At 47.0% G+C, this 27,755-nt stretch overlaps 1 protein-coding gene across 4 annotated transcripts; it reads left to right on the top strand.

The window, feature by feature from the left end:
* The first annotated feature begins 820 nt into the window (after positions 1 to 820).
* On the top strand, positions 821 to 25,828 carry slc35f4 (solute carrier family 35 member F4). Of its 4 annotated transcripts, XM_023828277.2 has the most exons (8): positions 821 to 835; positions 1,191 to 1,445; positions 21,148 to 21,448; positions 21,728 to 21,947; positions 22,325 to 22,450; positions 22,565 to 22,757; positions 23,198 to 23,287; positions 25,087 to 25,828. In XM_023828277.2, exons 2-8 carry the CDS (start codon positions 1,202 to 1,204, stop codon positions 25,320 to 25,322), a joined length of 1,410 nt encoding a protein of 469 aa, XP_023684045.2. In that variant the 5' UTR covers positions 821 to 835; positions 1,191 to 1,201; the 3' UTR covers positions 25,323 to 25,828. The 4 variants fall into 4 exon arrangements, with proteins under 4 accessions (XP_023684045.2, XP_072555381.1, XP_072555382.1 ...); XM_072699280.1 differs by lacking the exon at positions 821 to 835 and having other exon boundaries at positions 1,049 to 1,445; positions 25,087 to 25,827; XM_072699281.1 differs by lacking the exons at positions 821 to 835; positions 1,191 to 1,445 and adding an exon at positions 1,723 to 1,770 and having other exon boundaries at positions 25,087 to 25,827.
* The last annotated feature ends 1,927 nt before the right edge of the window (positions 25,829 to 27,755 follow it).

Here is a 27,755-nt window from a genome sequence, read left to right on the forward strand (position 1 = left end):
TTAGGACTTACGCCTGCATTCTTAACAAACTACTGTATATAACATCAGCTTCAAGCGCTTTGTTAATATGTCACAACGGGGCTGGGTGTTCTGCTTTCAGCAGAGGTGGAAAGTTCAGGTCCAGAAAGTACAAATCCATATCAAAGTTTTGTTTCAACCAACCAGTTCAGTACTGAATGATTGTGAAACTTTATACTGAACTGGTTGGTTGAAACAAAACCTTGGTCTGGATTTGTGCTTGCTGGACCTGAACCTTCCACCTCAAGCTTTCAGTGCCACAGGGTATCTGGCTGCTAACTAGCGAGCTCACGTTTGTTTCACAAGAAAAGCAGTAAAATATTAAAACTAATGTAATTAACCAGAGAAATTTCTTATGATTTATTCACTCGATTTTTTGCGCCCCCCAATCAAATGACGCCCTATAGTCGATCGCCTATGTTACGGGCTGGCCTTTCACAGCAAAAACCAGGGTAATCAGAGCGTCTGAAACAATCAAATTCCTTTTCTTGCCTGAAGTCAAAACACATTCAGGCGACATATATTTAGTTATATTGTTATTCAACTTAAGCTGCAATACACAATCAGCCCAACTAATTAATTAAACGAAACAATCAATTAATCTTTTAAGATGACACCGTTATATTAATTAGAACACAGCAATATACATTCGGTAATATCCGCGAAGAAACAAGTCGTATCGCTACAGTGGATTTGTCAGACCGCCGTGAGAGCCACGTCTCCTTGCCGTCTGCAGACGGAGGCAGCTGAGCGCGAGCCCAACAGACTCAGGTGTGTTCAATCAGGTCGTCGTGATGGAGCCTGGGAGAAAGAGCGGGTGCGCGTAATGCTTTGTTTCTTATGCTTTTTACGTAAAGGTGTATCTAGCTTGGTATTCCATATATTTTCTATAATGAGACAATAAAACACCCTGCACATTTACACGTCGAAAAATGTTGCGCTGTATTGCATTGACACGCGCTGGTCGGGAACCCGAACCAGGTGACAAAAAGCGCCCCCTTGCGCGTATCGTAAGAGGTGCACTAACTGCTTCGCAAGTTGCACGCTCTGTCTTGACATTTCACAAAACCAGCCTGCTGGAATGTGTGCCTCGTTTCGTGCTGTCACACGGTTTCCTGTCAGACTGTGTTGCGTGGTGAGTGCAGAGTGACAGAGATCTGCTCTTTGCCCAGCCAGACCTAGGATGAACAGCGTGGATGCACCTGAGGAAACCGCTGGAGATCGGCCCAGCTTTCGGCTGCAGCCGCTGAAGACGACGCACCTGCCTGGGAAAACATCGCCATCCTGTTCACCCGGCGGCTCGGACACTCGCCCTTCTTACTGCGATGCCGTCAAAGTGACGGCCAATGGGGTGCACGACATAGAGGATAGAATCCTGCGGATAACAGGCTACTATGGCTATTATCCCGGTTACTCCAGCCACAGAAGTAAGTACTCAGTGTTGTTAAAAAAAAAATACGTTTTACTGAATCAACAATGTGTTGGAGTAAGTGCTTACCAGGGCGAAACCTTTGACAGGCGTTTCAAATACCTTCTCAGCCTGCTGATCAGACAGCAACAATTGAATGACTGCGGGCGAAATTATTAGCATATGTATAGATCATATTTGCATTCAAATCCATTCCGTTTCAGTTGCTGTGTGTGGATTTCGGTAATATCGGCGTTTGTTAAAATACCATTTTCAGAACGGGTGCCTGAGTTACATATATTGTAATCGTGCAGCTACAAGTGAGATGTCTTTAATACAGAAAGGTATTTAGTAGTGATTATTGTATTATTTATACTGTTGTGAAAATTGCTTTTATTGTCAAAACTAATTAACTGCTGGTATGTCAATACATTTCCCGAAAAACACGAACAACAATACGAACGACACTTAGAAGAATCTTCCACGAGATTGATTTTAAATTAAATCAGTGTATCACAGATGATCCTGCCGGGAAAATTACCTTATTGAATTATTCATTCCTTAAATATCTTAAGGAATGCGCACTTAAACTTAAGGCTGTTTTCATGAGTTATATAGTTTAACTTGGATTTCCACGTGCTTTAACGTAAAAAGTGGTCCCGTTTAAAGTTAATAATAGTAACTAATTATATGTATCTGCTTTTTTGGAACGCAATCGGAAGTATGCTTAAATTTTTGTTGAAAATGCACTTAATGTTTTTTTTTTTTTGTAGAAAATAGGACATCATGTATCAAAATATAGCTCAAAATATCAGCAGTTTTCGATTTGAGTGACCCAATAAGTTTCAAGAAAAACCGTCTAAATTCAGATGGACAATGCAGTGCTTTTAATAAACGTGGCGTAAAGTGACAAAGCTTTACTTAAATAGATTTGGCCGCGTACGGCGCCTGCCGTCTCTGTGTGGGCATTGTGAGCTAAACAGCTCCAGCCTCCCCCCTCTACATGTTGACAAAAATGAGTAAGAGGACCTCGTCCAAATAGTGCGCTTATTGTTTCGTACACTCAGTGTCATCAGTGGTTGCTATTCCTTTGTTTTTAATAACTTGCGTAACGGATTTGAAATGAGTTAGAAAAAAATGAGACATATTTAGGTAAATTTCCTACTTTACATATTTATCACCAGCATAAAGGAGTTCCACATATTGGTGTACACGGTATAGGGGTGTCGTGATGCTCTGACATTGCCCAGGGCCCCTGAATGCCGCTAATTCCAAAATTGTTTTTTTTCCCTTAATGATAGCCATAATAAAAGTAATTTCCATGCAGTAGTTATTCCCCTAGAGATGCCCCTGTAGGTACCCTACTACATTCACATAAAGCTGAGGGCTGCGGCTCTGGAAACAGCCTCAGTTCCCTTTTTATACCCGTTTCTGTGAGGCGGCCACGCCTCTTTATGAATAGCCCCGCCCCTAGAGCCCCACCTGCATGCATAAGCTCATATGGCAAACAGGTCTGTGCCATGCTGTCTATCAGCTAGAAGACAGGCCCCTCAAAGCCTATGGGAACAGATCACACAGCATCCGCAGTCACAGGACACACGCTTTACGCACAGAGTCGTATCACTCCTTGGTGTATCCATAGAAATTGTCCTTTTCCTTGTAATAAAAAAAAATCCATAGCGAGATTAACCAAGAAGTAAACAACTAAATATAGACGTCCGTCTGCCCTACAACAAGTTGTTTCTGGTAATTAGAGTAGCATACATCTCATGGAATAATCATTTTGCCCTAATAGGGAATTATATTCCCATACGCAGTACATCTTAGTGCTTCCTCGCTTGTTATCCTGCCTTGATCTCTGGCTCCCCGCATCCCTTAATCGGCGTTCCCCTCGCGTTCCTGCGGAAAAGCCCCCCCACAGGCAGGCAGGGCTGGGCTGCGTCACGCATGCTCTCGAAAGAGCCCATGCGCTAAATAATTTCCCTTCCCATTGTTTGAACACCTGTGGATGTCAGCCTTGTGGCACGCCACGATGGCCGGCAGCCGCTTTGCCGTTAGCGTGCCGGGATTGGGGGGGGAAAGGTAAATGGTGCTGCCATTCTCAGTGTCTGAAACTGGGGGGCGGGGGGGCTTTACTGATGTGGGCTGTGGGACACCAAAGCTCCCAACAGTCATGCATCCACAATCCACAGCCATGCATGTAAATGCAACAACAGCCCCCCCCCCCCCCTTGGTGATGAAGCCAGCCACAGATTCAAAATGGTCGCCTGCCTTGAGTCGCTGCTCCCCACAGCCCAACCTCATTTTGCCTGAGGTGGGAGAGAAGCGCAGATCCCCATCTGGGGGGGGGGGGGGGGGGATGTCTATTTAAATACATCCCATGCCTTTTTGTCATTCTAATCCTTTAGGTGAGCTTCTCTCTCTCTTTCCCTCCCATCTTCCCTTTTTTCCCCCAAGCATATGCCACACTGTAGACAGACATTAGGATTAAGGACAGTCCGCAGGCTTAGCGCTTCTAGATATTTCCATAGGCCATGTCTGAAAGTGAACAGTGACGTACCTCTGCTTTTTCTCTATACAGTCTAGCACCTTCCCTGCAACATTTAAATGTAAGCTACGCTCTGATATATTGCTGTAATTGCCTTACTGTTAATCCATGTGGTACAGAGTTTTGGCGCTTGAATACCAAACAAGGAGGGAGGCCGAGTCTTTTAATTAGCGTCTTCGTTTACTGCCTGCGCCCGGGAAGAAAGGAAGCAGCCCCGTTTCTCCAACCGGAGGCTGTGGCCAATTACGTGGCTATGTGAGAGTCAGCGCTAGGAGCGATCTTCAGCTTGAGCTACGAGTCATTAGCCAGCGTTTAGCGTTTTCTTGGCTGTTTGTCTGTGGTTTCTATGCACAACCAATCATAAAATGGCCCAGAGGAAATTGCAGTGTATTTAGGTCTTAGTCGTAGAGACTCCGTGGGAAACGCTGTAGTCCCACACTTCTGGAGGGGTGGTTCCAGATTTTGTGTGCTTGGAGTTAGCATGTTCTATGCTGGTTAGCATGTTCTGTGCTGGTTAGCATGTTCTATGCTGGTTTCCTCAGGATACTCTGGGTTCTTTCAGTAATCGAAAGACATACAGGTAGGCTGTGTGTGTGTGTGTGTGTGTGTGTGTGTGCCCATCCAGGGTGCGCCCAGTGCTTCCTTGGGTAGAGTCTGGGCTCAGTGCCACCTTGTATTGGACATGTGGTCATGGAAAAAAGACGGAGAGATATGTAGGTGTGTGTGATGATGCTCTTTCTGAAGCCACAGAACAAATTTTGTTAAACGCCACTGTATTTCAAGAGAGATTCACTCAGCACTACCAGCTATTGGCAATTACCAAGAGGCGACCTGAGAATAGAGGTGAACTCTGATTGGTTACTATGCCCCTAAGCCACACACCCCCCAGCCCCTCCTAACAGGCAGAGAATGCAGTAAATAGGGCTGATGAGCACTTAAAAGACTCTCTTCTTGTTTACGTGCCTGATTATGTAGATTTTTTAACAATAACTAAACAGCTGTTTTTAATTATTCCTAAGAGCCGTTTTAGTTAATTACTATGAAGTACATTAATTCCACAAAGGAGTAATTAGAATATAACTTGCTCCACACTGCTGGCTGTGTGAATGTTGTCATTTTCGTATAGATCAGCTTGACTTGAGAGGGCGGATGGCTTTAGGAACAGGTCTCGCACTGAATTGGGAAAAGGTTTCTGGCTAATTGCGCACTGCTAATTACACCAGCAGTGAAGAACTGTGGACCTGTCAGCGAATAATTAAGTGCTACTTTCTAATTAATCAGCTATTGACAGCTACCTGTCCAGCCACCAGGGCCATTAATGCTTATTTCACAGATGAACTTGCTAGGCAGCGGCGATTGATTTTTAACACTATTTCACTGGTTTGTAGTGGCATGTGAGGCTGATCGATGGTCCCAAGTGAAGTAGACCTCAGGTGGGGCGGGGCCATGAGGCATGATATTACTGTTATGTGATTGGCTGATAAAGGCAAGCAATGTTATTATGGTGTGTGGTTCATGGCAGTGATGTAGTAATAATTCCAGGAGAGATGTGACATTTGTCTTACAGCAGATGGTTGATGTTAGTTGCATATGTTTTGTTAATACACTATATTGACAAAAGTATTGGGACACACCTCTTAATCATTGAATTCAGGTGATTCATTCAGTGCCACAGGTGTATAAAACTAAGCACCTAGCCATGCAGTCAGGTTTACAAGCATTTGTGAAAGAATGGGTCATTCTGAAGAGCTCAGTGAATTCAGGCGTGGTGCTGTCATAGGATGCCACCTTTGCAATAAATCAGTTTCCGAAATTTCTTCCCTGTTAGACAACAGAAACTCAGCCACAAAGTAGCAAACCACGTAAAGTAACAGAGCGGGTCACCGAGTGCTGAGGCGCATAGTGCATAAAAGTCACCAACGCTCTGTTGACTCAATAACTGCAGAGGTCCAGACTTCTTCTGGCCTTAACTCCAGCACAAAAACTGTGCACTGGGAGCTTCATGGAGTGAGCTTCCATGGTCGAGCAGCTGCATGCAAGCCTCACATCACCAAGTACAATGCCAAGCGATGGATGGAGTGGCGTAAAGCACACTGCCACTGGACTCTGGAGCAGTGGAAATGTGTTCTGTGGAGTGACGAATCATGCTTTCTTGTCTGACAGTCTGATTTGGCAGATGCCAGGAGAATGTGACCTGCCTGACTGCAATGTGCCCACTGTAAAGTTTGGTGGAGGAGGGATAATGGTATGGGGTTGTTTTTCAGGGGTTGGGCTAGGCCCATTAGTTACAGTGAAGGGAACTCTTAATGCTTCAGTACAATTCTATGCTTCCAACTTTGTGGGAACAGTTTGGGGAAGGCTCTTTTCTGTTCCAGCATGGCTGTGCCCCAGTGCACAAAGCTAGGTCCATAAAGACATGGTTGGGTGAGTTTGGTGTGGAAGAACTTGACTGGCCCACACAGAGCCCTGACCTCAACCCCAATGAACACCTTTGAGATGAACTAGAGCCCACATTGCAAGCCAGGCCTTCACGTCCAACATCAGTGCCCAGACTCACAAATTCTCTTCTGGATGAATGGGCAAAAATTCCCACAGACACACTCGAAAATTTTATTTAAAGCCTTCCCTGAAGAGTGGCAGCTGTTATTGCTGCAAAGGGGGGGGCAACTCCATATCGATGCCTATGGATTTAGAGTGGGATATCAAAAGAGTTCCTGTAGGAATAACGGCCAGGTATCCCAATACTTTTGTCCATATAGTGTACATGTGAGCATTTCTGTTAAACGGGGTCTGTACCCATCAATACCAATAGTTATACAGGCCTCCGAAAATTATATCCCCCATATCTCTCCTATGAAAGAGGGGCAAGTTGAGAAAGGAGGGTTGGGGGCATGGAGACAGTAGCTTATTCAAACACCAGACCTCCTGTTACTCTACAGATCCTGCCCCTTGAGCTGATTCTGGTTAAATGTCACGTGTGCACACACATGTTGACGGAAGCATGCATTGCACATCAAAGTCAGTTTGTGTCTCTCAAGATGGGCTCGTTTTCCACACAAGCGTCTTTATTTGCAAGATCAAACAGCTAATTTGCAAATGCCGTTTTCCAGGGCCGACTCCCTGAAATGTGACTGAAATATATTGTTTTCCAGCTCATTTCTGAAGAACGATAAATGCCCAGAGCTGGTGTCGCCTTCCTTATTCTGGTGATTTGTCCCGGTTTTAAAATATTGCACTTTGCTTTTATCACACTGTGTAAAGCTGAATGTGGGTTATTTTCCTCTGTTGTAACACTGGTAATGAGCAAGGAAAGTTCAGCTCACCTATATCGTTATTTTCCTCTTAGATGCATCTAGGGGCGATTTATGAACTTCTGCCCCGACGTTTTCTTTAGACTCCATTATTCTAAAAAGTGACTTAAGGAAACTGCTTTTCCCTGAGAGACAGAAGCTGCTGAACTGTCACAGAGCTATAACTTCTAGCAGCCATAGTTGCGCTTGTGTTTATGATTTGCATGTTGGTTGCAGCTATTTAGAGCACGGTCGTTACACGCGGATGTTATTGCACTAATCGGTAACAGTGACTGGTATCTGTCTCAAGTCCGTGACTCATCTGTTGAGCGGTGATAATTACTTACATGTACTGTAAAAGTTGCTGAGTTTCATTTCTGGCTGCAGTAAACAGGGCTGCAAAAAAAAAACTTTTCCTCACCTTGTTCCATGTGTCACATGGTTCTGTCTGCAGCCGCTAAGAAAAGGTCACATATGAAGGTCGTAAATCTGTTCTGTTACACTGGAGGTATCGATTAAAGATTGTGGAAGTGGGTAAAGAGCGCAGCAGGGCTTAGACAGCTAACGCGTTCAGCACTAAGTGTTCCAAGGCGACCGGACAGCGCAGTCGAGTGGATAAGGTCCCTCAACCTCGCTTTCAATCTGTCACGTGTAAAATGAGTCCCTGGAGCACAAGGCGGAAAATGCTGACTTTAGAGTGGAGGATGTACAGTACCTGCGGCCACTGCGAAGCCCATGGAGCCTGGCACCCCCTGCAGGACAGAGAGGAAAGGTCACCCCAGCTTCTCAGGCAGGACCTACAGAGTGCCAAAGTTACCCAGCATGCCAAGGCTGTGAGTGTGAATGGTGGAGCAGACTTTGACTGAGGCTGGTCTGGCTCCAACAGGGTGGATGGGGATTTCCTGCATGGGGGGTGGGGGGGTATGATGTGTGCCTTTTATTTAGGCAGGGAAGGGAATACCCCTTAAGACATCCCCTTGTTTGCCAAACAGTAGAAAAAGCAGCAGGAATAGACAAACTGAAGCCTTCCGGATTCCACTCTGTCACCTTTTATGCAGTGCGATGGAGGAATGAATTCTGGGAACAAATCATAATTGCCCATTAAGGATGTAGCTGTTCGTTAGCAATTTGAATATATGAGCTAAGTCCTTTGAAAACATCTAACGTGACAATTTCACCAGACAGTGGGCGAAAGCGGTTCCAAACAACCAGCCAATCAAGATAAGTTCAGGCAGCCCTAGTGTTTTAGAAATGAATGGGGTCCCCCTCCACCATAATTTCAATGATCAGTAGTGATGACCAAATGAAACTTCATGAACCATTTACTGTATTTTTCAGCTCCACTAGATGGTGCTCTTGGCTTGCTTTGGGGCATGCTTCGAGCCCTTTTTTAGGGTGGCCCAGACGGGATATTGCAATGGAAGTGGACCACAACGGAAATGCAGCGGCTCGGCTATATAATCGGTCCAGGTTGCTGGTGGACGGGCAGGCTGCATGGGAAGTTTTCGAAGAGGTTTGAGAGATAAGTGAAATGTTATCGCCTGTTATCCTTTTCTTCCGTGTTTTATTTGAGCACAAAACTGGAAATAGAAAAACGAGTCATTTTCTGTTTTCTCATTTTGGTAGACAAACAGGATGAAATGACATATAAACACTAAAAGGCTTGCATTGCAAGGAATTGTTAGTCAGGGCACTTTACCGAACTAGACTCAAGATTCAAGATTTATCTGTCACATTCATAGTTACACATGCACACGCATTGAAATGTAACCCTGGTGATAATGCTACATAAGTTTCATTATTATTCCTTCTCAATCATGTTAAGTCAATAGAGGTGTTCTACGTGGTATACATGAACAGATACATAAATGACAAGTAGTATGTACACAAGTAAACAATATGTACTCAAATATTTCAAGATTTAAAGTGCTCTGTAGAACAGATGTGCAAATGGCAAACTAATTCGTTCCGTTGTTTTAGCTAAATCGTGGCCACGTTTATTTTTTTAGAATATCTGTATAATTTCTTGTCAATATGTCATGAGAGGGGCTCCGTACTGAAATTAGGTTTGATCGCATAGAATTTGTTCAGTAAAATGCGCAAAAGATCAGACAAGCCTCAAAGACTTAATGGAAATCATTTGCCACAGCGTAGAGTCTGTCATTAGACTCTGTTTATACTGTTGACATTGTGCATATCACACTCATATCATACATATTGGTACTATATTGCTGCTACTTATCATACTGCTACCATTTTTATTTATGTCTGGTTGCCATTCCGTTGGTGAAGAAAGATTTACTGATCTTGACTTTGCCGACGATGCTGTGATCTTAGCGGAGTCAATGGAAGCTCTGATCGGGGCTCTTGAGAGACTGAGTGAGGAGTCTGAGTGTCTGGGATTGCGGGTGTCCTGGATAAAGACCAAGATCCAGGCTTTTGATGACTTCTTAGGCACAGCCATCAGTAATGTGTCTGTCTGCGGGGGGAGAGAGATGTACCTACCTTGGCAGCGACATTCATGTCTCTGGTGACTCTTCCTGTGAAGTCAGCAGACGGATTGGGAGAGCGTGGGGGGTCATGGGGACAACCAGTGAGAAAGTTTATCACTCCTCAGTAGTTTGTGGTCAAAGGACAAGTACCTAATCTGGAGTAGGTACTAAAAAAACGATTCTGGGCGTGCCTCTGAGGAACCAGAATGGGACCGAGTTCCTCCAGTGTGAACATGACAAAAAAAAAGGTGTGTGAAAGCACCTTTAGTAAAAGGTGCCCAAGTTTCGATATATTAATAAAACGCGACCATGAATTAACTAAAATGTTTTCCGCAAGTCTCCTTGTCACGTACGAGGGTAATGCCTCTTGTGTCAGATGGAAAAACCAAAATAGAATGTGAGCGCTCATCTCTTTTTTCCATTTTTGATTTCAGCACAAAATGGATAAGGACTCGTTTTTCCATTTCCAATTTTGTGCTCAAATCAAACATGGGAAAAAAAGGATAGCAAGTGATAACAACATTTCAGTTATTTCCCAAACATCTTCGAAAACTTCCCCTAGAGCCCATCTATCTGCTACCAATTATAGTCCCTGGCAACCTGGACCAATAACACGGTCCAGCTGCTGCATTTCCATTGTGGTCAACTTCTATTGTGGCTTTTGTATTTCTGTTGCATCTTTTGCATGGCATCAACCCCACTGGGCCACGGTACTTTTTTTTTTAACAGAGAGCACCATCTAGTGGGGTCAAAAAATACAGCAAATGGTTCATGAAGCTTAATTTGGTCATCACTGCATCACTAGGGATTGGTACAGGTTTCAGTTTCGTAATACTTAATGTTCTTATATATTAGTTTAAATACTAGAACTCATGGCCATAAGTGGAAATTAGCGGGAGAACATTTCTAAATGAATCTGAGGAAGCACTTCTTTACACAGCGTGTAGCTGGAGTATGGAATAGTCTTCCTGCTAGTGTATTGCAAGCTAAAACCCTTGGTTCCTTTAACCCAGAGCTAAATAAGATTTTAACAACTCAGCTATTAGTTAAGTTCTTCCCAAACGAGCTTGATGGGCCGAATGGCCTCCTCTCGTTTGTAAATTTCTATTGAAGGTGAAATGTGGTTCTTTCCATACAATCAGGTTAAGCACCAGGTGCTATTCTCTGTTTTGAGCCACAAATGTGCCTGAGATAATTAGAAAAAAAATGGATGACAGGGCTCAAGTCACCTGAAGACTAATACTTAAAGCTTGGAATTTGATTTCTTTAATTCTGTTGAGTCTAAACAGAAATACTTCCATACTCAACATACCAGCATTGTTTGTTTAACTTTTTTTAAAGCTCATTTTAAATTTGGAAATAATCAGTGCTTAACTTGGAGTAACAGCAGACTCTATGCTTAGAACTCTCTGCGTCCACACTGACAGCATTAAGTTCTCCTGTAATGGACCTCTTCCCCAGGCTTCGGGTTATTTTTTGCTACAGGAGGCTGAGCTTGCAGGAGCACGAGTCTGATAAATGTGCCGCGGCATTAAAATTCGGGAATTGTCTCCACCTAGTGGTTCGTTGAAAAAAAAAAAATTGCTCTGCAAATGTTCCACGTTATGCAAGAATTAGCTGCAGATGTAAATGCTGAAGTGCCCTCGTACAAAGGTATACACAGAGGAAATCAATAAGCATTGTTTTCCTTGCGCGCGCATATTGCTAATTCCTAAGCCAAGTTTTGTATTTCAGTAGTGTCAGCACACATAACAAACCAGTACAGTATATTTAGCTGGCCTGTGATTTATTCATCTTTGTGATTTTTTTCACTTTTTGAATTTACTGATGCACGGCAAGGTCTTCTCCTTTACGAAAGTCTGAAACTTAGTTAACCTAAATAGATTTGTGCTGCCCTCTAGTGGCTTCTAGAATGAATGCGCTTAAGTATCCAGAACAACTGGAGATGCAGTACTTTGTAACGAAACTTGCAGAAAGGAAAGCAGTTGTTTAAACTGTGTAGTTCACTATGTTTCCACTAGGTGTAGGCATTACCATAACAGATTTCATGTACAGGATTGTGGGCGCAATTAGCAAGACAAATACTGTGTAAAATCATGACAGAAATTCCTATGAGGTACAAATTTTTATCTGTTTAACTCAATATTTACAGATTACACATTATATTTGTCCTAGAGTTATGACTTGTGAAACATAAAAGTAGTCTTATTGTAGTTATTTGCAACAGTTTGTGTGCACATTAAAAAGCCTGATTTACTCAAACTGGAATTACAACTCTGGGCTACATAGCAAGTCCCTGACTCTTGTTTCTATGGATTTAAAATATCAGGGAAAATGAAATATTGCTGTAGACTTTTGTTGGAATATCTGCATAACCTGAGATCGGTGCCCGTTCTTTTGCACCATTTCGGATCAGAAGGTTACGCAAGCTGATTGGTGGAATGAGGATGGGGGCTCGACCTCATGGTACATTAGCCCCACCCACCCACACCATGGTGACGACAGCACCTGAGGTAACACAATGGCAATCTGAATGACAAAGGGGCTGAGCATCGCCTGCGTCAGTGGGATGGCCGCTTCAGCCCAGTTGTTACTGTGGTGTGTTGGGGGGGTCAGTTATTTTCAGATACCTGCTGGCTTGATGTAGGACATTGGGACAATATTACAGTTTCGTTGGTGAAAATACTGTACCCCCCAGCTGCAGGTAGGAGGAAGGTGTAGAGAACTTCTTGCCGTGACCCAGCCCACTCCCTGCCCTCCCCCCACCTGGAAATATGCCCTCGTTTGTGAGCTCACTGCCCAGTGCAGTTTTCCTTTGTTTCCCCTTACGCTCAGGCAAACACAGCTGTCTTGTTTTCAACATGGGTCACCTGTCATCAGGCCAGTTAATGTCACCTGACAGATCTACAGTGTAAAGAGTTTAGCTGGAAACACACACAGATGATGCCTAATTTCTCCTTAAATTCTTTGCCTGGGGTTCCGTCAGAGGGCCATGGAGAGTTAATAAACTGATTAGATTGGCGGGGGGAGCTTAATAAGAAACTCAGCAGCTGGTTTGCAGGTAGAATATGGGCTCAGGTACGCCTCCTGAAATAATACCGTAAAGCTGGTCCCAGCTCAGCCAATCCCATGGCGGTGTTGTGCAAAGGAGGTACAGCGCTCCTGTAAGCTCTGAAGGCTTAACATCGTTACATCAATCACTCCCCGGCTCGGGTGGCAGCATGCCGCTTCAAATTGGACCTAATTGGAGCCAGTTGACGGCGTTAGTCCCTGTAATTTTCTCACATTATTGAATTCCTCATATAAATGTGGTGTGAAATATGAGTGGAAACCTGATACCCTGGCATTGTCACGGAAGCCAGCCTAACTCATCTATCACAGGCTTTAAATTCAAGCCCATGATAGATTAAGTCCAACACTGTAAATACCAGTAAATAAATTGACCCAACTAGTGTTTTGTCCTGGGGGGGGGGGGGGGGGGTGAAGGTGTCTTTATTTCCCAAATGGATGGGGCTGTTTGCTAAGTGTTGCTTATAAGATTGGCAGAATAAAACACACAGTGCTGGTATGATGTGTCTGTACCAAGTGGGGCCCAACACGAGTGCTGGTGCGGGAACCCAACAGGCTAAAAGAGCACCCCCTGCTGTGAGGGGGGGGGGGGTACTGCCAGGAATGGTGTAGCTAGGACGATAGCTAGTGATGGCCAAATGAAGCCTCAAAAACCATTTGCTGACACCACTAGATAGTGCTCTCCGTTCACAAAAGAACCCAAAGCATACCCCAAAGCAGGCCAAGAGCACCATCTAGTGGGCTCAGAAAATACAGCAAATGGTTCATGAAGGTTCATTTGGCCATTACTAGCAATAGCTGTGTTATTGTCGGTATTACTGTCAAAACATTAAATGGGTGTAACATGAAAAAATCTTTTAATAAACTCATAGTATTCTGGTAATGATAATGTAACTAAAGCAATCTGTCCCTGTCGTGTTTCTGTTTGCCCAGCAGGGGTTTCTGCTGACCATCCCGTTTCCATCCATTTGTCTCTCAGTTACTTGCACTTGTCCCTCATCTGATCCATGATATCTTTGTATATAAGCACCCACCTGTGTGACGGTTCCTACTTCGGTCTTTGTCAGTGTCTATGTTAGTCATGGGAGTGTGTAGTGTTGGTGTTGCTCTGGTCCCCACATAATTAGTTAGTGTGTTCTTTGGCTTATTTCCCTGATCCCCAAGTCAGCGCTTGAGTAGCCTGTGACCCTATGTATTGTTATCCTGGCTTCCTGTTTTGATTCTTCCCCGTACTTTTGCTCCTTGTTTTGTTGTTCTAGTAAACCCTTTAAATTTTTTCAGAAGGATGTGTGTTTGTCATGACAGTTGCAGGGTGGACATGACTGATTTATGTTATAGGTCTCTGTCTTTCCTGCGAATGGCCAGTTAACTCACCCCCATCCCGCCTAGGGGAGTGGCCATTGGCATTTCGCCACCCTGATGTGGAATATCGCCATTCGGCACGTGGTTCTTGTAAGAAGTCTTTGTGGGTGTCGTGTTCGATGGGAGCTGAAACTTAAAAAGGGACACTTTCCCTGAGCTGCTGCTGCTGTACCTGGGAGGTTGTAGCTGAGTTGTGCATGGAGCCCAGTGTGAGACTCAATGTTCTGAGCCATTCCTGGATTCTGAAGTAACTGGTTTGACTCAAACTGCTTCCGACATGCCAGAAGGACTGAACGTAAAGTAGTTAAAAAGGATAGGAGACAAAAAAGGCAGGTTTTTTTTAGGGAGATGAAGACTATACTTGATCTTGTGTGCTTTATTTTATATTTAGCCCTAACCCGTTCTTAAATTCCCATAACAAACTGAAAGCATATTTTGTACTTTAATGTACCTCAGAGAGTCTGAAGAGCAGCCTCAGCCCTCATTAATTTATTTACACACCACAGAATGGGGTTTACAGCGATCTAGAAAGTTCCATGATGAGATGGCATCTGCGAGATGAGCCGAGAGGATCTGTCCCTTCACTCAAACATCTGAAGCCTTCTGTTCCTTCAGCTCCTGACAGGTTTTGGGGGGATTGAGCGGCTGTGCTGGAAACACGTAGCGGATTCCCACATCAGCCGCAGTGATCCTCCATGTCAAAGATGTTTCTTGAAGTCAAGGCATCCCCTACGTTGGGGCCTGCTGTTGTTCTGGGGGCGGCCAGGAGAGGGCCCTAGTGGGAGGGGCTGCGCGTCACAGGGACCCAGTCGGAGTCATTTTGCCCAGGGAATTACGAAAGGCGGGCTTGCCTGAGTTTCCTAACGGCTCCCAAACCTGAATCCCCACCCCATGCAGGGTGACGAGTTTTCCCGTTTTATCGTTTACTCTTACCGTTTACTCTTTTCCACCATTTACTGCTCCTCTAGTGACCTTTGCATTGATAGCTGAGCTGCTCCATACTGGTTTTATCAGTGACAGGAGTAAATCTGTTCTCTCTAGCCGGGGGGGGGCATGGTCTGACCTCTCTGCCAAACCATGATCTCGGGGTTATGGTTGGCGGCCGTGAGAGCGAGAGAGACAGGTTAAAATGGGAAAGGCACCTGCTGCGAGCCGACCCAAGATAGGCTGGGGTTGGGGGGGGGGGGCACGTTTGACATCAAGGGCTGTAAAGCAGTGCTAAGGAGGGGGCGACCTATCCTGGCCTGTGGGGGAGTTACTTGGTGCTGAGAGTGTGAGTGTGTACCCCCCCCCCCCCCCGTTCTGAATCTCTGTGCCTCTTAGGGAGTTTGAAGAGTGGGGGCGAGGGCCTCAGGTTCTGTGCTGCTGAATGTAGGGTGGTGGGGGGGGGGAGGGGGGCAGGGGGCACCACGTCACCACGGCCTCCGGAGGAGGGGGGGGGCCTCTTCAGGTAAGCCAGCGCTGAAGTAGCTGTCAAGTGGAAAAGGATGGGGGGGCAAAGGAGGGAGGAAGGAAGGGAGGGAGGGTGACTGTGTGGGACTGGGGGAGGAGGAGGAGGAGAAGAGTGGGATGTGGGGGGGAGTAAAGGAGCAGCTAACGCAGCATAATTAGCAGGGGCTGCTTGGTTACCCTACAAACAAAACAGCAGATATGCAGAGAGGAGAGGGGACATGAAGCTAGAGAGAGAGAGAGAGAGAGAGAGAGAGGGAGGATGTGGATGTGGATGTGAGTGCGGCGCACGGCGGTACTTGAGCGTCAGTCTCCATTGGAGACGGTTCAGCGTCAGGCTCAGCATGACGGCGCGGCAGTGAAGCCCCATCCAGCGTCCCGAAGCGAGTGAGCCGGGTAGGGAGAGCCGGGGAGCAGCCCGCCATGCAGTGGGGGGCCGGGGGCCACTGAACGCAGAGCCCAGTGCAGGGAGCCTCACACCCCCTCCCCGCAGTGGGAAGGGAGACCAGCTTTCTGCCCCAAGTGGAGATGAAGAAGCACTCTGCCAGGGTGGCCCCGCTGAGCTCATACAGCACGCAGGTCCTCACCTGCCCCGTCTCCGAAGGTACTGTGCCCTGCGTTGGGGGGAGGGGTTCCTCACGCGTATGCGTGTGTCACAGGCGTGGGGCGGCACGGACCCCGGCTGGTGTCGGGCCTGAGCGCGCTGTGGTTCTGCTCGGCTGAGGGCATCGTGCTTGCAGAGCACCGAGGTCCCGGCTGTTAACGAGGCTGTCGGACTAACGGCTTAACGAGAGTCACTATGACCCGCAGTGTCTCTTATGCCAGATGAGATGGGAGCGGCGAGACCTTGGGATACAGTGTTTTAATATAGGAGACTATGTGTGTGTGAGTGCAGTCATGTATGTTACATTGTGAGGACTGTCATTTTCCCTTAAGGGGACAACTCTGTTTTATAAAAAGATGTGACTACCATAAAAAAAAAAATGCCAAAAGTCTTTTTTTATTGTTGTGATTAGGGTTAGTATGTGTGTGTGGCGGGGGGCGGGGGGGGGGGGGGGGGTGGAGGGGGGTTAGACTGAGGTGCAAGGGGCATAACTAGCTGTAGCCGGGCATCGATGCCAGTTTTAGTGACAGAGTGACAGGTTATTAAAAAGTAAGTCCCACACAAAACTGAGCAGGTTTATGGGTTTGCCTGAGTGTTTCCGCTCTTCAGGACGGGACAGGGAGGCCTTTGTGGTTCTCATGCTTCTGTTCATTTCAGATGGGAGTGTAATAGAGAGGAGGATCATGGGAAGAGATTATTTAGCAGAGTAAGACAGTGGAGGGTACACCGGATCCAATCTGCACTCACTGACAAACGTGGTCTTATAAGGTTATACTCACGTCAAACGCTGTATGCGCTCGGCTCAGGCTGAGCTGTCAGCCAGCTCCCTGCCGTCTCCTGGGAGGGATTAGCGGCATCTGGAGGTCTGCTCACGGCGCGTGGCGCTCTGCCGCGCCAGGAACGGGGAGGTCATTAACGCAGCCCGGTTCCCCGCTAACGCCTCTGGGCTTCAGCATGAGTATGACACATCTGTTAAGTATATTAGAAAATATATTAACTGAAATCAAATAAAGGCTGGATTAACAGTAGGTAGATCGTAGCAGACATACATGTGTAGATACTTTTGACTGTCCCGTTATCGGAATAAGCAGAAGGTTTTGTATGTACTAAATGTTGAATTCCCTGTTCCACACTGGTTATAGTTGTACTGGAATCCATTTCATATGAATTGAAGTGTGAGTTGTCATTGTCAGGGCTGAAGACCTCAGATTGGCCCCTGTGGCGCTTCAGCGCTTCCCGTAACGTCTCCGCAGATCACATATGAGACTAGCGAGGGGTTGGGACCAGATGGGACCGTCCCCCAATTTGGGATCGTTGAACTTAATGAGAAAGCAAAACCATTAGCTGGGCTCTTATTCGTTAAAGGGAGGAGTGACTGAGTACGTCTTCAGAGGCGTGCGGGATGTCAAAAACTGAGCTGTGAAGTTAATCATTGAAGGATTCACATTTATTTACAGGTACTTCCTCAGCTGGCAGTGCCGTTCAAAGTGAATTAGCAGGTTAAGTACCCCCCCTTCCCACCCCCTCAGGACATGAACCCAGAACCTTCAGTCCAGTGTGGACTTAGGGAAGGGCGGCTGTGGTGTGGGTCCTGTGCATTTTATATGTATACATCAAGGTTTGCAGATTTTCTTGCTCAAACACACCTCTTAAACATGGGAATTAGCTCATTAAGATGTGTTTGCTCAGGGAACCTGTGCTTGGATTCTAGCCCTCCAGAACTGGAATTGGGGAACCTTGGTTTATACATGGATTTTGGGAATATTCAGAAGTGCTATATAACAGGCTGGACTGGCTGTGAATAATGTGGCATCGTTGGCATCCGGAGCCGGGGGCGTACAGGATGGCAGTGGGAACACCTTTGCCCGGTGACAGAGAGTGTGTGTGCGGACGTGTCACGCCGTTTATCCAAAGAGGGCCCGCGTGGTGCAGGCAGCCTGATCCACATCCATTCTCGCTCCCTGCTTGCGGGCAAAGCACATCTTACCCTCACTCATATCCAAGTGGGCTGCGTATTAGATTAAATATCCAGGTGCTGGTGTGTCTGTGTTTGCAGACTCGCATCTGCAAGAGCAGCGTCTTCGCCGGTAACCCAGCACCGGTGCTGACATGACAGGCCGATTTGCTTGCCTCCACACGGCCCAGCCCAACCCTAATTCTACCCTGAGGGGAAACTGCTCTGATTATTCTCCAGTGAAGAAACATCTTAATGACTACCAACATCATTTTTTTGCACGTGGAATTATGAGGAACAAAAGGTTGCTTTTTCGGGCGGCCTGACTCCCTGCCGTGCCTCCTACGGCATTACTCCTGTGGTGAAAGGCATAATATTTCCCCTTTGAGTTCCCTGGGTGGAAGTGGTAAATACATTAGATCAGACCAGATTTTCATGCTTTTCTTCAAGCCCAAGCAAACGTTATAGCTGTAACCATGAACAATAGGGGTGACTTTTGAAGGGCCGGTACTCTTGTTTACTAACCGACTTGTTTACTAAGAAACTGGCAGTTTCTGTGGGATATTGACAGATTTGTGCTTGTATTCTAGATGGGGAAACACTGCTGTTTGAGGGTGGAGCCCAGGGGTGTGTCTGTGGGTGGAGCCCAAGGGGCGTGTCTGTGGGTGGGCCAATGGGGATCTGTGGGTGGAGCCCAGGGGCGTGTCTGTGGGTGGGCCAATGGGGCATGTCTGTGGGTGGGCGAATGGGGGTCTGTGGGTGGGCGAATGGGGATCTGTGGGTGGAGCCCAAGGGACATGTCTGTGGGTAGGCCAATGGGGATCTGTGGGTGGAGCCCAGGGGCGTGTCTGTGGGCAGGCCAATGGGGATCTGTGGGTGGAGCCCAGGGGACATGTCTACTGTAGCCCCTCTTCCCAGAGCTGCCCATTGGCCTTGCATGTCACATGCCAGCCCCTGCCGGTGACCAGCTACAGCTTTGCTTTCTCTGATGGGCCCAGAAGCGACGGCCTGTGTCTGCTGTGTCTGCTGTGTCTGCTTTCCTACCTGAGTTTATAGGAGTGAACTAGGGATTTGGGAGCTCATGCAGGAAATAAATGAGCTCCTGGGCTATGAAGCCACCCTGAGGCTTCTTTGTGCTCAGTAGCCAGTTACAGATGAGCAGGTTCTTAATGTCAGCATCATAAGGTACATTTGGTGGGGTATGAGGTCATTGGTGTCTATACCCGGAACCCCCCCCCCCACTACATACATAAATAATAACTCACTTTATTCTGCACATAAAAGTTCTCATACATTGAGCTCAAGGCACTAAATTTAAACGGAAAATCTCTGAGGTGCTTTTCGAAAATGAGAGCTCAGATTAGACTTGGGTACCTGATGGTAATTGAGGGAGGTGGAGATTGAGATTTCAGCTGCATATGTTTGGACACCCCAGCACAGAGTCAGCGCATCAGCTTAGGAAATCGGGGGGGGGAGGAAGAATGAGACAGGAAAGCTGTGAAAGACTGGAGTTAAGGGGTGTCTGTAAAATGCTGAGCCGGAACGGGGGACGGGGGACGGGGCATCCATGGGAGTCAGGGGTCTGGCAGGAGAGCCTCAATGTGCTGACCGTCAACGCTGGCCTGCCCAGGTCATTCTTTATTCCTACTCAGGTGTAAAACGATAACCAGCAAGAGCGGTGTAATGGATTTGAGTCTTCCGGAAACTGACTCCCACCCTCCTATCCAAGTGCTTGAAGGCCTCACGCCCCATCACCGGAAATCTGTGCCGCCCACCGCCTCACATGTGGAAACTAAAAACAAAAAAAAAAAACCTGACCGAATCGAACCCCGATCAGCCAATCATCTCCCAGACGCGCCGGTCCCACGTCACAGCTTAAGTTTCTCATATTCTGCGGAACCCTGCCTACCGGAATGCGCTGAAGCCGCAAAACAGGTTACGCAACTCGCACACGCGCCCGAGAGAGGAATCGCACGCGGAGATTGGTGAGCTATTATTAGTGCTGCAGCGTTCCTTCTTCGTTCCCTCCATGGATTTTCCTTCGCCGTTCTCCCTCCTGCCCGTAGTGCTGCCTTGTCAGGACCCTCGCCAGCAGAGCGGCACCGAGTGGGAACACGCTGCTCTCAAAGCCACTGACCTGCAGAGCGCCGCATCGTTCCAATTGCTGACTCTTTAAAAAGGAGCAGGGAAGGGCCAGTTAGTCTCCCAGTCCGAACCGATGGGATGTTCCTATTAGAAAGCCAAAGTGCTTTAGCGTGTGAGGCACTTTCATTGCTCCTCAGGGTGTTTTGGATGTCAACTCAGGACAGGGAGGCACGGAGCCCGCGAGGACAGAACCTCTCGGTCTGACATCGGGTAGCAGAACCGCAGCCTTGGTGGTGGACAGAAACAGCCTGCGGATATCCCAGGTGGCGGCGAGAGCTGCCCACTTGTGCCCTTCATGCTGGCTGAAGCGCCAAAGGCAGCTAATTGCAGTGCCACAGATCCCCCGGGACGGAGGGCGGCATGTGCAGACCCCCCTGGCCAGAGCTCCGTGTGGCACTTGACAAAGTGGTGCATCTGTGTCCCCATAGGTCATCGCAATGTCCGCCACGCACAGCGGATTACCCTCACCAAAGGTCTCCTTCAATTGCTGCACTGAAGGGAATATTTCATAACATAGAAACATGACAGATTGTATCTTATACGCCATTAATATCCATCCGTCCGTATTCCTGCCAAAGGACCTGAGGTCTGAGGTCTTCCTGCACAGGATTTTGATGACCTATTAATGTCTATGTGTTTATTAATGAAGGTACCAAAGCAACGTTACACGTGCAAGAGCTAACATTCTGTCATGGGTTTTAATTCTGCATATTTTCCTTGTCATTCTGGAGATGTCTTTGTTCAAGAAAACTGGAATTTATAACATTGTAAATGAAAGTAATAGAGGAATCTTTGTCGCCCCCTGCAGGAGAGGATGGCTCCGAGTCTCATGCGGAGACGCTGGCCAGCGAGGCCAGTGGGGAGCAGGGGCAGTGCCAGTCGTGTGCGAATACTATCCTGAAGGTGCTCGGTGGCCTGCTGGTGGTTGTGTTCATCTCCTCCTCTTGGGTGGGCACCACGCAGGTGGTCCAGCTCACCTTCCAGTCCTTCTCCTGCCCGTTTTTTATCACGTGGTTCAGCACCAACTGGAACATTCTCTTCTTCCCCCTTTACTATTCTGGCCACCTGGTCACCACACGGGAGAAGCAGTCGCCCATTCAGAAATTCAGGTATGCAACCCCCCCACCCCCCCCCCCAAACCTGCCAGCCCTCTGTAGATGTTTGACTGTACATCACATAGATGCTGTCAAGATGCATGGAGAGCATTTCATCTGAAGATACATGTCCTTGTTTAATTACAGACCCTAGTCATGCATGCATGCACGACTGTGACATGCTGACCAGGATGATCTGTAAGACTCGTGTCAGATCGCCAGGGTCATATTTAGCGTAGAGAAGCACAGTCTGCATGTCGAGGGGAGGTGAAACGGCTCCTCCGCCTTTTGCAGGGAGTGCAGCCGCATCTTCGGGGAGGAAGGGCTGACGTTAAGGCTGTTCGTGAAGCGCACGGCGCCCTTCTCCATCCTGTGGACCCTCACCAACTACCTGTACCTGCTGGCCCTGCGCAAGCTGACGGCCACCGACGTCTCCGCGCTCTACTGCTGCCACAAGGCCTTCGTGTTCCTGCTGTCCTGGATCGTACTGAAGGACCGCTTCATGGGTGTGCGGGTGAGTGAAGGCCAGCCGAAGCCAAGGACAGGGCTTGGAGGAAAGATAGATTGGCTGTTAATATAGTGTTTGGGCCTCAAGGTAACGTGGTAAAGGCTACAAATCTAACGAAGGGGTTGGGAACTGTGGTCCTTGCCAGCCAAAGCATCTGGGGTATGATATATTATCCCTAAATTAGCAAATGTTTTGAACCTGAGCAGCATGTGAGGGTGGATCCTCCAAATAATACCAATTAACAGACAAAATAGAACAAGAAGTAGCACATCTTACCTAAAAGGCCAAGGGGACTTGAATTCCCTGCCCCTGAATTAAAGGAGGCTCATTTTTAATGGAGCTGGACCTCAACCTACAATCCTCTTCACTGCCTCCTCCCGAAGATCGTGGCAGCCATCATGGCCATCACTGGCATCGTCATGATGGCCTATGCCGACGGTTTCCATGGTGACTCCATCATAGGCGTGGCTTTGGCTGTGGGCTCCGCCTCCACATCTGCCCTCTACAAGGTATGCCTTCTTCCTGAACCTTTCTGAAAATTCAGGCTGCCATATTTGCATATTGGTACATCTCAGGGATAAATGGCTAAAATGGCTGCCTCACACCACTATTCTACTGCCCAGGTGCTGTTCAAGATGTTTCTGGGCAGCAGTAACCTGGGCGAGGCGGCACACTTCTTCTCCACGCTCGGCTTCTTTAACCTGGTCTTCATCTCCTGCGTGCCGCTGGTGCTGTACTTCACTAAGGTGGAGCACTGGGGCTCCCTGTCCACGTTGCCCTGGGGGTACCTCTGCGGGGTGGCGGGGCTCTGGCTGGGTGAGTCACACGGCACGCCCGCTTCACCACGCCACTCACTTCATTTCTGGCAGCGGAACACAGCATGATATTTCGGGAGTAACAGTGCAGTCTCTTTGATAGGGACTCAAAATATCACTTAGCATAATGAGATGCTGACGAGGTCCGGTGATGGCATCTACCACTGTTCATGGTTGGTGTTTCCCGGATAATGGCATGTAATGGATGTAAACATCCTTGCCAATCCTCTCCCCAAATCAATGCCTGGCTGTCCTTGCCGTTTATGGCTGTCCAGTCCGAGGCTCTGGACGCTCTGTGCTTTAAGCATAGCAGATGTGTGTTTCCAGGTTTATCAGACGTTTGAGCCCTTTGGATTCTGGGAAATATGTGGATTCAGAGCAGCATGTCCTAACAGGAAGGTACTGAAGCTCAGCCTGTTAATCCCCTTCCTCATCTCCCAGCATTCAACATCCTGGTCAACGTGGGAGTGGTGCTCACCTACCCCATCCTCATCTCCATCGGGACCCTGCTCAGCGTGCCTGGCAATGCAGGTGCGTGTCACCCCGCAGATTAAACCAACGCGGCTGGAATTTTCCACGCACACTCAGTCACTTCCAGGTTCAGGCCAGTGGGAGGCGGGGTGAGCGGTTCTGTGCCTTTTCTTCCATCACTGACTTCTCACATCCTTTATTATATTGTTTCCCAATCTGATCCTCGGGGAGACTCTGGGGGACCCCGAAGACCGGATTGGAAAACACTGCTTTATTATGTTAAAGGTGCGGCTCTATACTTAACCTCGCACATGTAGCACAAGCAGACACGGGATACCCAGGGGTCAGTGTTTAATCCCCACGATTACAAAGCAAATCTCACTCTACCCAAAAATAGCGCCCTCTCTCCTGGGACAGAATCAGCTACGCAGCCTCACGAAATGCAGCGGTTATCACTCAATAACGGACAGTTGAGTTGCTACGGCAACCTTAAGTGCCTGCTGAATGCCCCCCCCCCTGCCATTATGAAACTGTCCAGCTATAGCAGACTATATCAGTTCATCAAGACTCGGGGGAGGGGACACTTCAGCTGATTATTTCCACGCGTTGATGAGGTGATGATCAGTGTGGCTCCTTAAGAGTTGCAATGCATTCTGGGATCGCTGCCTTAAAATATTCCTTTAAATCATGGGCTTATTCTTATGTGTTCTGTTATTAGTTAGTTTTGGGAAGGCAGTAGTTAAAAGTATTTGCATTTAAAAATTCTAAAATCTGGAAGCGTGGCAAGTACTTCATTCTGTTTTATTAGACGTCATTGCGGCAGTTATCTCAGCGGCCTTCTGTTCAGCTGGCTCTCCCGGAATGGCCGTAATTAAATCAATGCTGCTTTGCAGGATCAGTGACAGGCAAAGTGCAGAAGTTGCATATTGTGTCTATTTGAGCTTCAGCACCCATCAGCACCTTTATTACTTACCAGGTTACGGCCCATTGACTGATTTTGTGATTTAAAAGCGTCCCTCGCTGACGCCTTGCGCTTTTTTTGCATGACTATTCCAATTTGGTCATTTAAGGGCTGTAATGTATAATTCTCTCTTCATATGCACCTGGGTGCCACAAAATCAGAGTGTGACCTCTCCCCAGCCACCAGGCAATTCAGGTCTCACGGTGCCTCACTGTACAGCTGTACTTAACCCTTAATGCTGCCCACCAGTAGGGGGCGTTTATGCGCTGACTAATCAGGTAGAACCATCTATTTAGGTACCAGATTTTGGGTGCAACAGTACTGTATAGGGATGGGTATTGATGGGATTTTATTGATACTGTTATCCATAGTGATACTGCTTACCGATACCAATACTTATCAATACTCTTATTGATACTCTTATCGATACTTGAAAATGTGGTGGAAAAATGACATGAAAAGATATGAAAATATACAACAGTTATTCTATTATTATTTATATTATACAATAAATATACAATACTATATTTCTATTGAAATGGATAAACATATTTGCAAATATACAATATATACTAGTTGGCAAAATTGTTGAAACATCCAGCATTTTCGGCATTGCGCTTAAAAAAATTACTACACGAATACTGCCAGTAATGTTAATGATAATCAAAGACTGTTAAAAGTATCTTACATTGGACGATTAAACAAGTAAAAGGAGTAACCAGAATAAAGTTCTACGATCTCTAAAAATTGGAAGTGTTTCCACAATTTTGTCTACTAGTGTATATATATTAAAATAGATAAAAAATAAATGCAAATGGAGAAATGAAAGACGTCTATTAAATAAAATTAGCGGCCCGATTAACTGCATGGCTCAAGGTGCCCCAATGTGCTCCCGCAGCCGTGGACGTGCTGAAGCACGAGGTGATATTCAGTGTGGTGCGTCTGGCGGCCACCTGCATCATCTGCCTGGGCTTCCTGCTGCTGCTGCTGCCTGAGGAGTGGGACTCGGTCACGCTGCGCTTCCTGACTGCCTTCGCCGACAAGAAGGCCGAGGAGCACGGCGAGGAGCTCACCGAGTCCAGCGTGCACACGCGCAGCCGCGCCAACGGCGCCGTCTCCATCCCGCTGGCATGACCTCGCCCTCGCCGCCCACCGGCCAATGACCCGCCTCGCACAAACCCCTGCCCCCCATCCCATACCTGCTGGGGGAGAGTGACTCTGCGATCCCGAATGTAGAGTGCGGCTCCGGGAAGGAGCCGGAAGCAGAATTATGATGGGAAAAGGCAACTCTCTGCTGTCATGCCTTTAAGAGGAGTCTGTCAGATTTGAATGATTGACTGTGTTAAAGGGAAGGTGAAATTTACTCTCTCTGCCTTCCTGGCCACACCCCCCCTCCACACCCCCCCTCCCCCAGACTACAACCATCCCACCATGGACTGTATTCTGTGAATATAAACGTTGACAGGGCCAATATGGCCCAATCTTATCTGTATTTAATTAAACGCTTGGAAAAGTATATCAACAGGGAACAGAGACTAATAAAGTATTATATAGAGGAATGGGTGTAAAATAAATCATGCTTGATAAACATTTTTAATAAAAGGAAAATTAGGCATTAATTGACTTGATTTTCTTCCTTTTCTTGTTTTAACAAAATGTGTCTCTGTACAAAAAACGTTAACTGATCAATCCTTATAGCTGCAGATTTCTAACTCCTCGAAGCACCGATGTTTTCGCTACACGCACTGATACCCTGTTACGTGGGAAGGCAGGCAAAGTATCCATAGGAACTGATCATGATGACGAGAAATGTAAGACTTGAGGTTAAGTGTCTCACTGGTGTCTCTCTCAGGCGGTATGGAGCAGGGGCTGCATCATTTATGGCTGTGAGAGGAGACTTCGGACTTTAGATTCTTTAAAGCAGGAGTAGCCGATCTTGTCCATAAAGGGCCGGTGCGTATGCAGGCTTTTGGGTTAACCTTTAAGTCAGCTGTTCAAACCAAGGTGTGAGGACTCTTCAGACAATCTGTCCTCTAATTAATAATCTAATTAGGGAGTTTCAGAGAAAACTTAGATACACAACAGCCCTTTCTGGATAAGAATATTTCACCCATGCTTTAAAGCAGGGGTGGGGAACCTGATCCATGGAGCGCCGGTGCGGGTTTTTGGGATGGCCTCTCAGTCAGCCAATAACAGTGGGTCCCCAGGACTGGAGTTGAGAACCACTGCTTTATTATTGGTTGATTGAGAGGCCATCCCAAAAACCCGCATCCACACCGGCCCTCCATGGATCAGGTTCCCCACACCTGCTTTAAAGCATCGACTGCGTGACTTTGCCCACTCAGTGTCATTATAAGGAATGTGGATCAGCACTGTTTCTTACTTACTTGCCTTTTGATTTAAATGTGTTTCCAGGTTAATGATGTCAGAAACACTTTGAATTGTACAGTGAGCTCTGAGGCCGCCATCGGCTCTGTTACACGTTGTGTTACACCATCCCTGCTCTGCAGGAGGGTCTGCTGTCCTTCCTAAGAATCTGTTTGCCCCGTTGCTACTCTCCTCCTTCCCCAAAGGGCAGTGGCAAGGTGCTGATGATAGGAGGAAACAGCTGTTGTTGGGCCGGGCGGTTGGGTCTTCCCAGAGAAGGCCCTGGCAGACCTTCTGAAGATTCCACTTGCTCGGCTCCCTCAGATCTTCCTGCCCGTAGGGTAAATGAGGTGATGAGAAACAGGCAGCAGACTCAGATATTAATGTATAAGGTGAGTCTGGACCTTAATGGCTATGAGACCTGACAGTTCCTATTGCTGGAATTAGCCTTGAAAAGACCCGACCCAAGTATAATACACAATTAGCCCAATCCGGCATGCTCCAAAACTCTCTCTTCCCCTTGTGAGTCTGAGAGATGGCCAGCACAGATGAAGGACTGTGAATACCCCCAGAAAGTAATCAAAGGAGATTTTTTTGGATGATACACAACAAAATCAGGAATTGCAGTAGTTTGGGTTGATGAGTTTGGTTAAGTGCTGCCTTTTGGGTGATGGCCAATGGAAATCTGTCAACTCTCCAAGTATATTGCTGACCCGATGTGATTGCATGGCACTGGAAGCATTTAGCCAGTCAGCAGCTTGTTCCCAGGCAGATCCACAGATATACATCATCTTGTGTCACCAGCTACTGTTAATACCTAGCGGCACAGCTGCAAAGCTGTGGAGGTATCTCAGCAGGGACAGGAGCTACTGAAAACCTGTCAACAAACCCTTTTTCATAGAATCATCTGTCTAGAAGCTGAAGAATTCAAACTGACAGACATCAAACTGATCATTGCAATGGTTAAATACCCTGTTAGTACCAGGCTAAGATATAAATCTTAGCAGAAATCAAAGCATCCAACTAGTCAAGAGTGTGTCATCTGAATACCCCAGATGACTGAGGTTTAACAGAAATTCCCTGAATATCTCTTGCATATAGAAATACATGCACGCACCCTCCTTGGAGTCAGCCCGTCCAGGATGAGCACATTTACTGTGCGCAGTCATGACTGATGTGCCGAAAGACATCGTTCCTAAA

Source organism: Paramormyrops kingsleyae, chromosome 14 (genome assembly GCF_048594095.1).
Source record: "Paramormyrops kingsleyae isolate MSU_618 chromosome 14, PKINGS_0.4, whole genome shotgun sequence".
Classification (NCBI taxonomy): domain Eukaryota; kingdom Metazoa; phylum Chordata; class Actinopteri; order Osteoglossiformes; family Mormyridae; genus Paramormyrops; species Paramormyrops kingsleyae.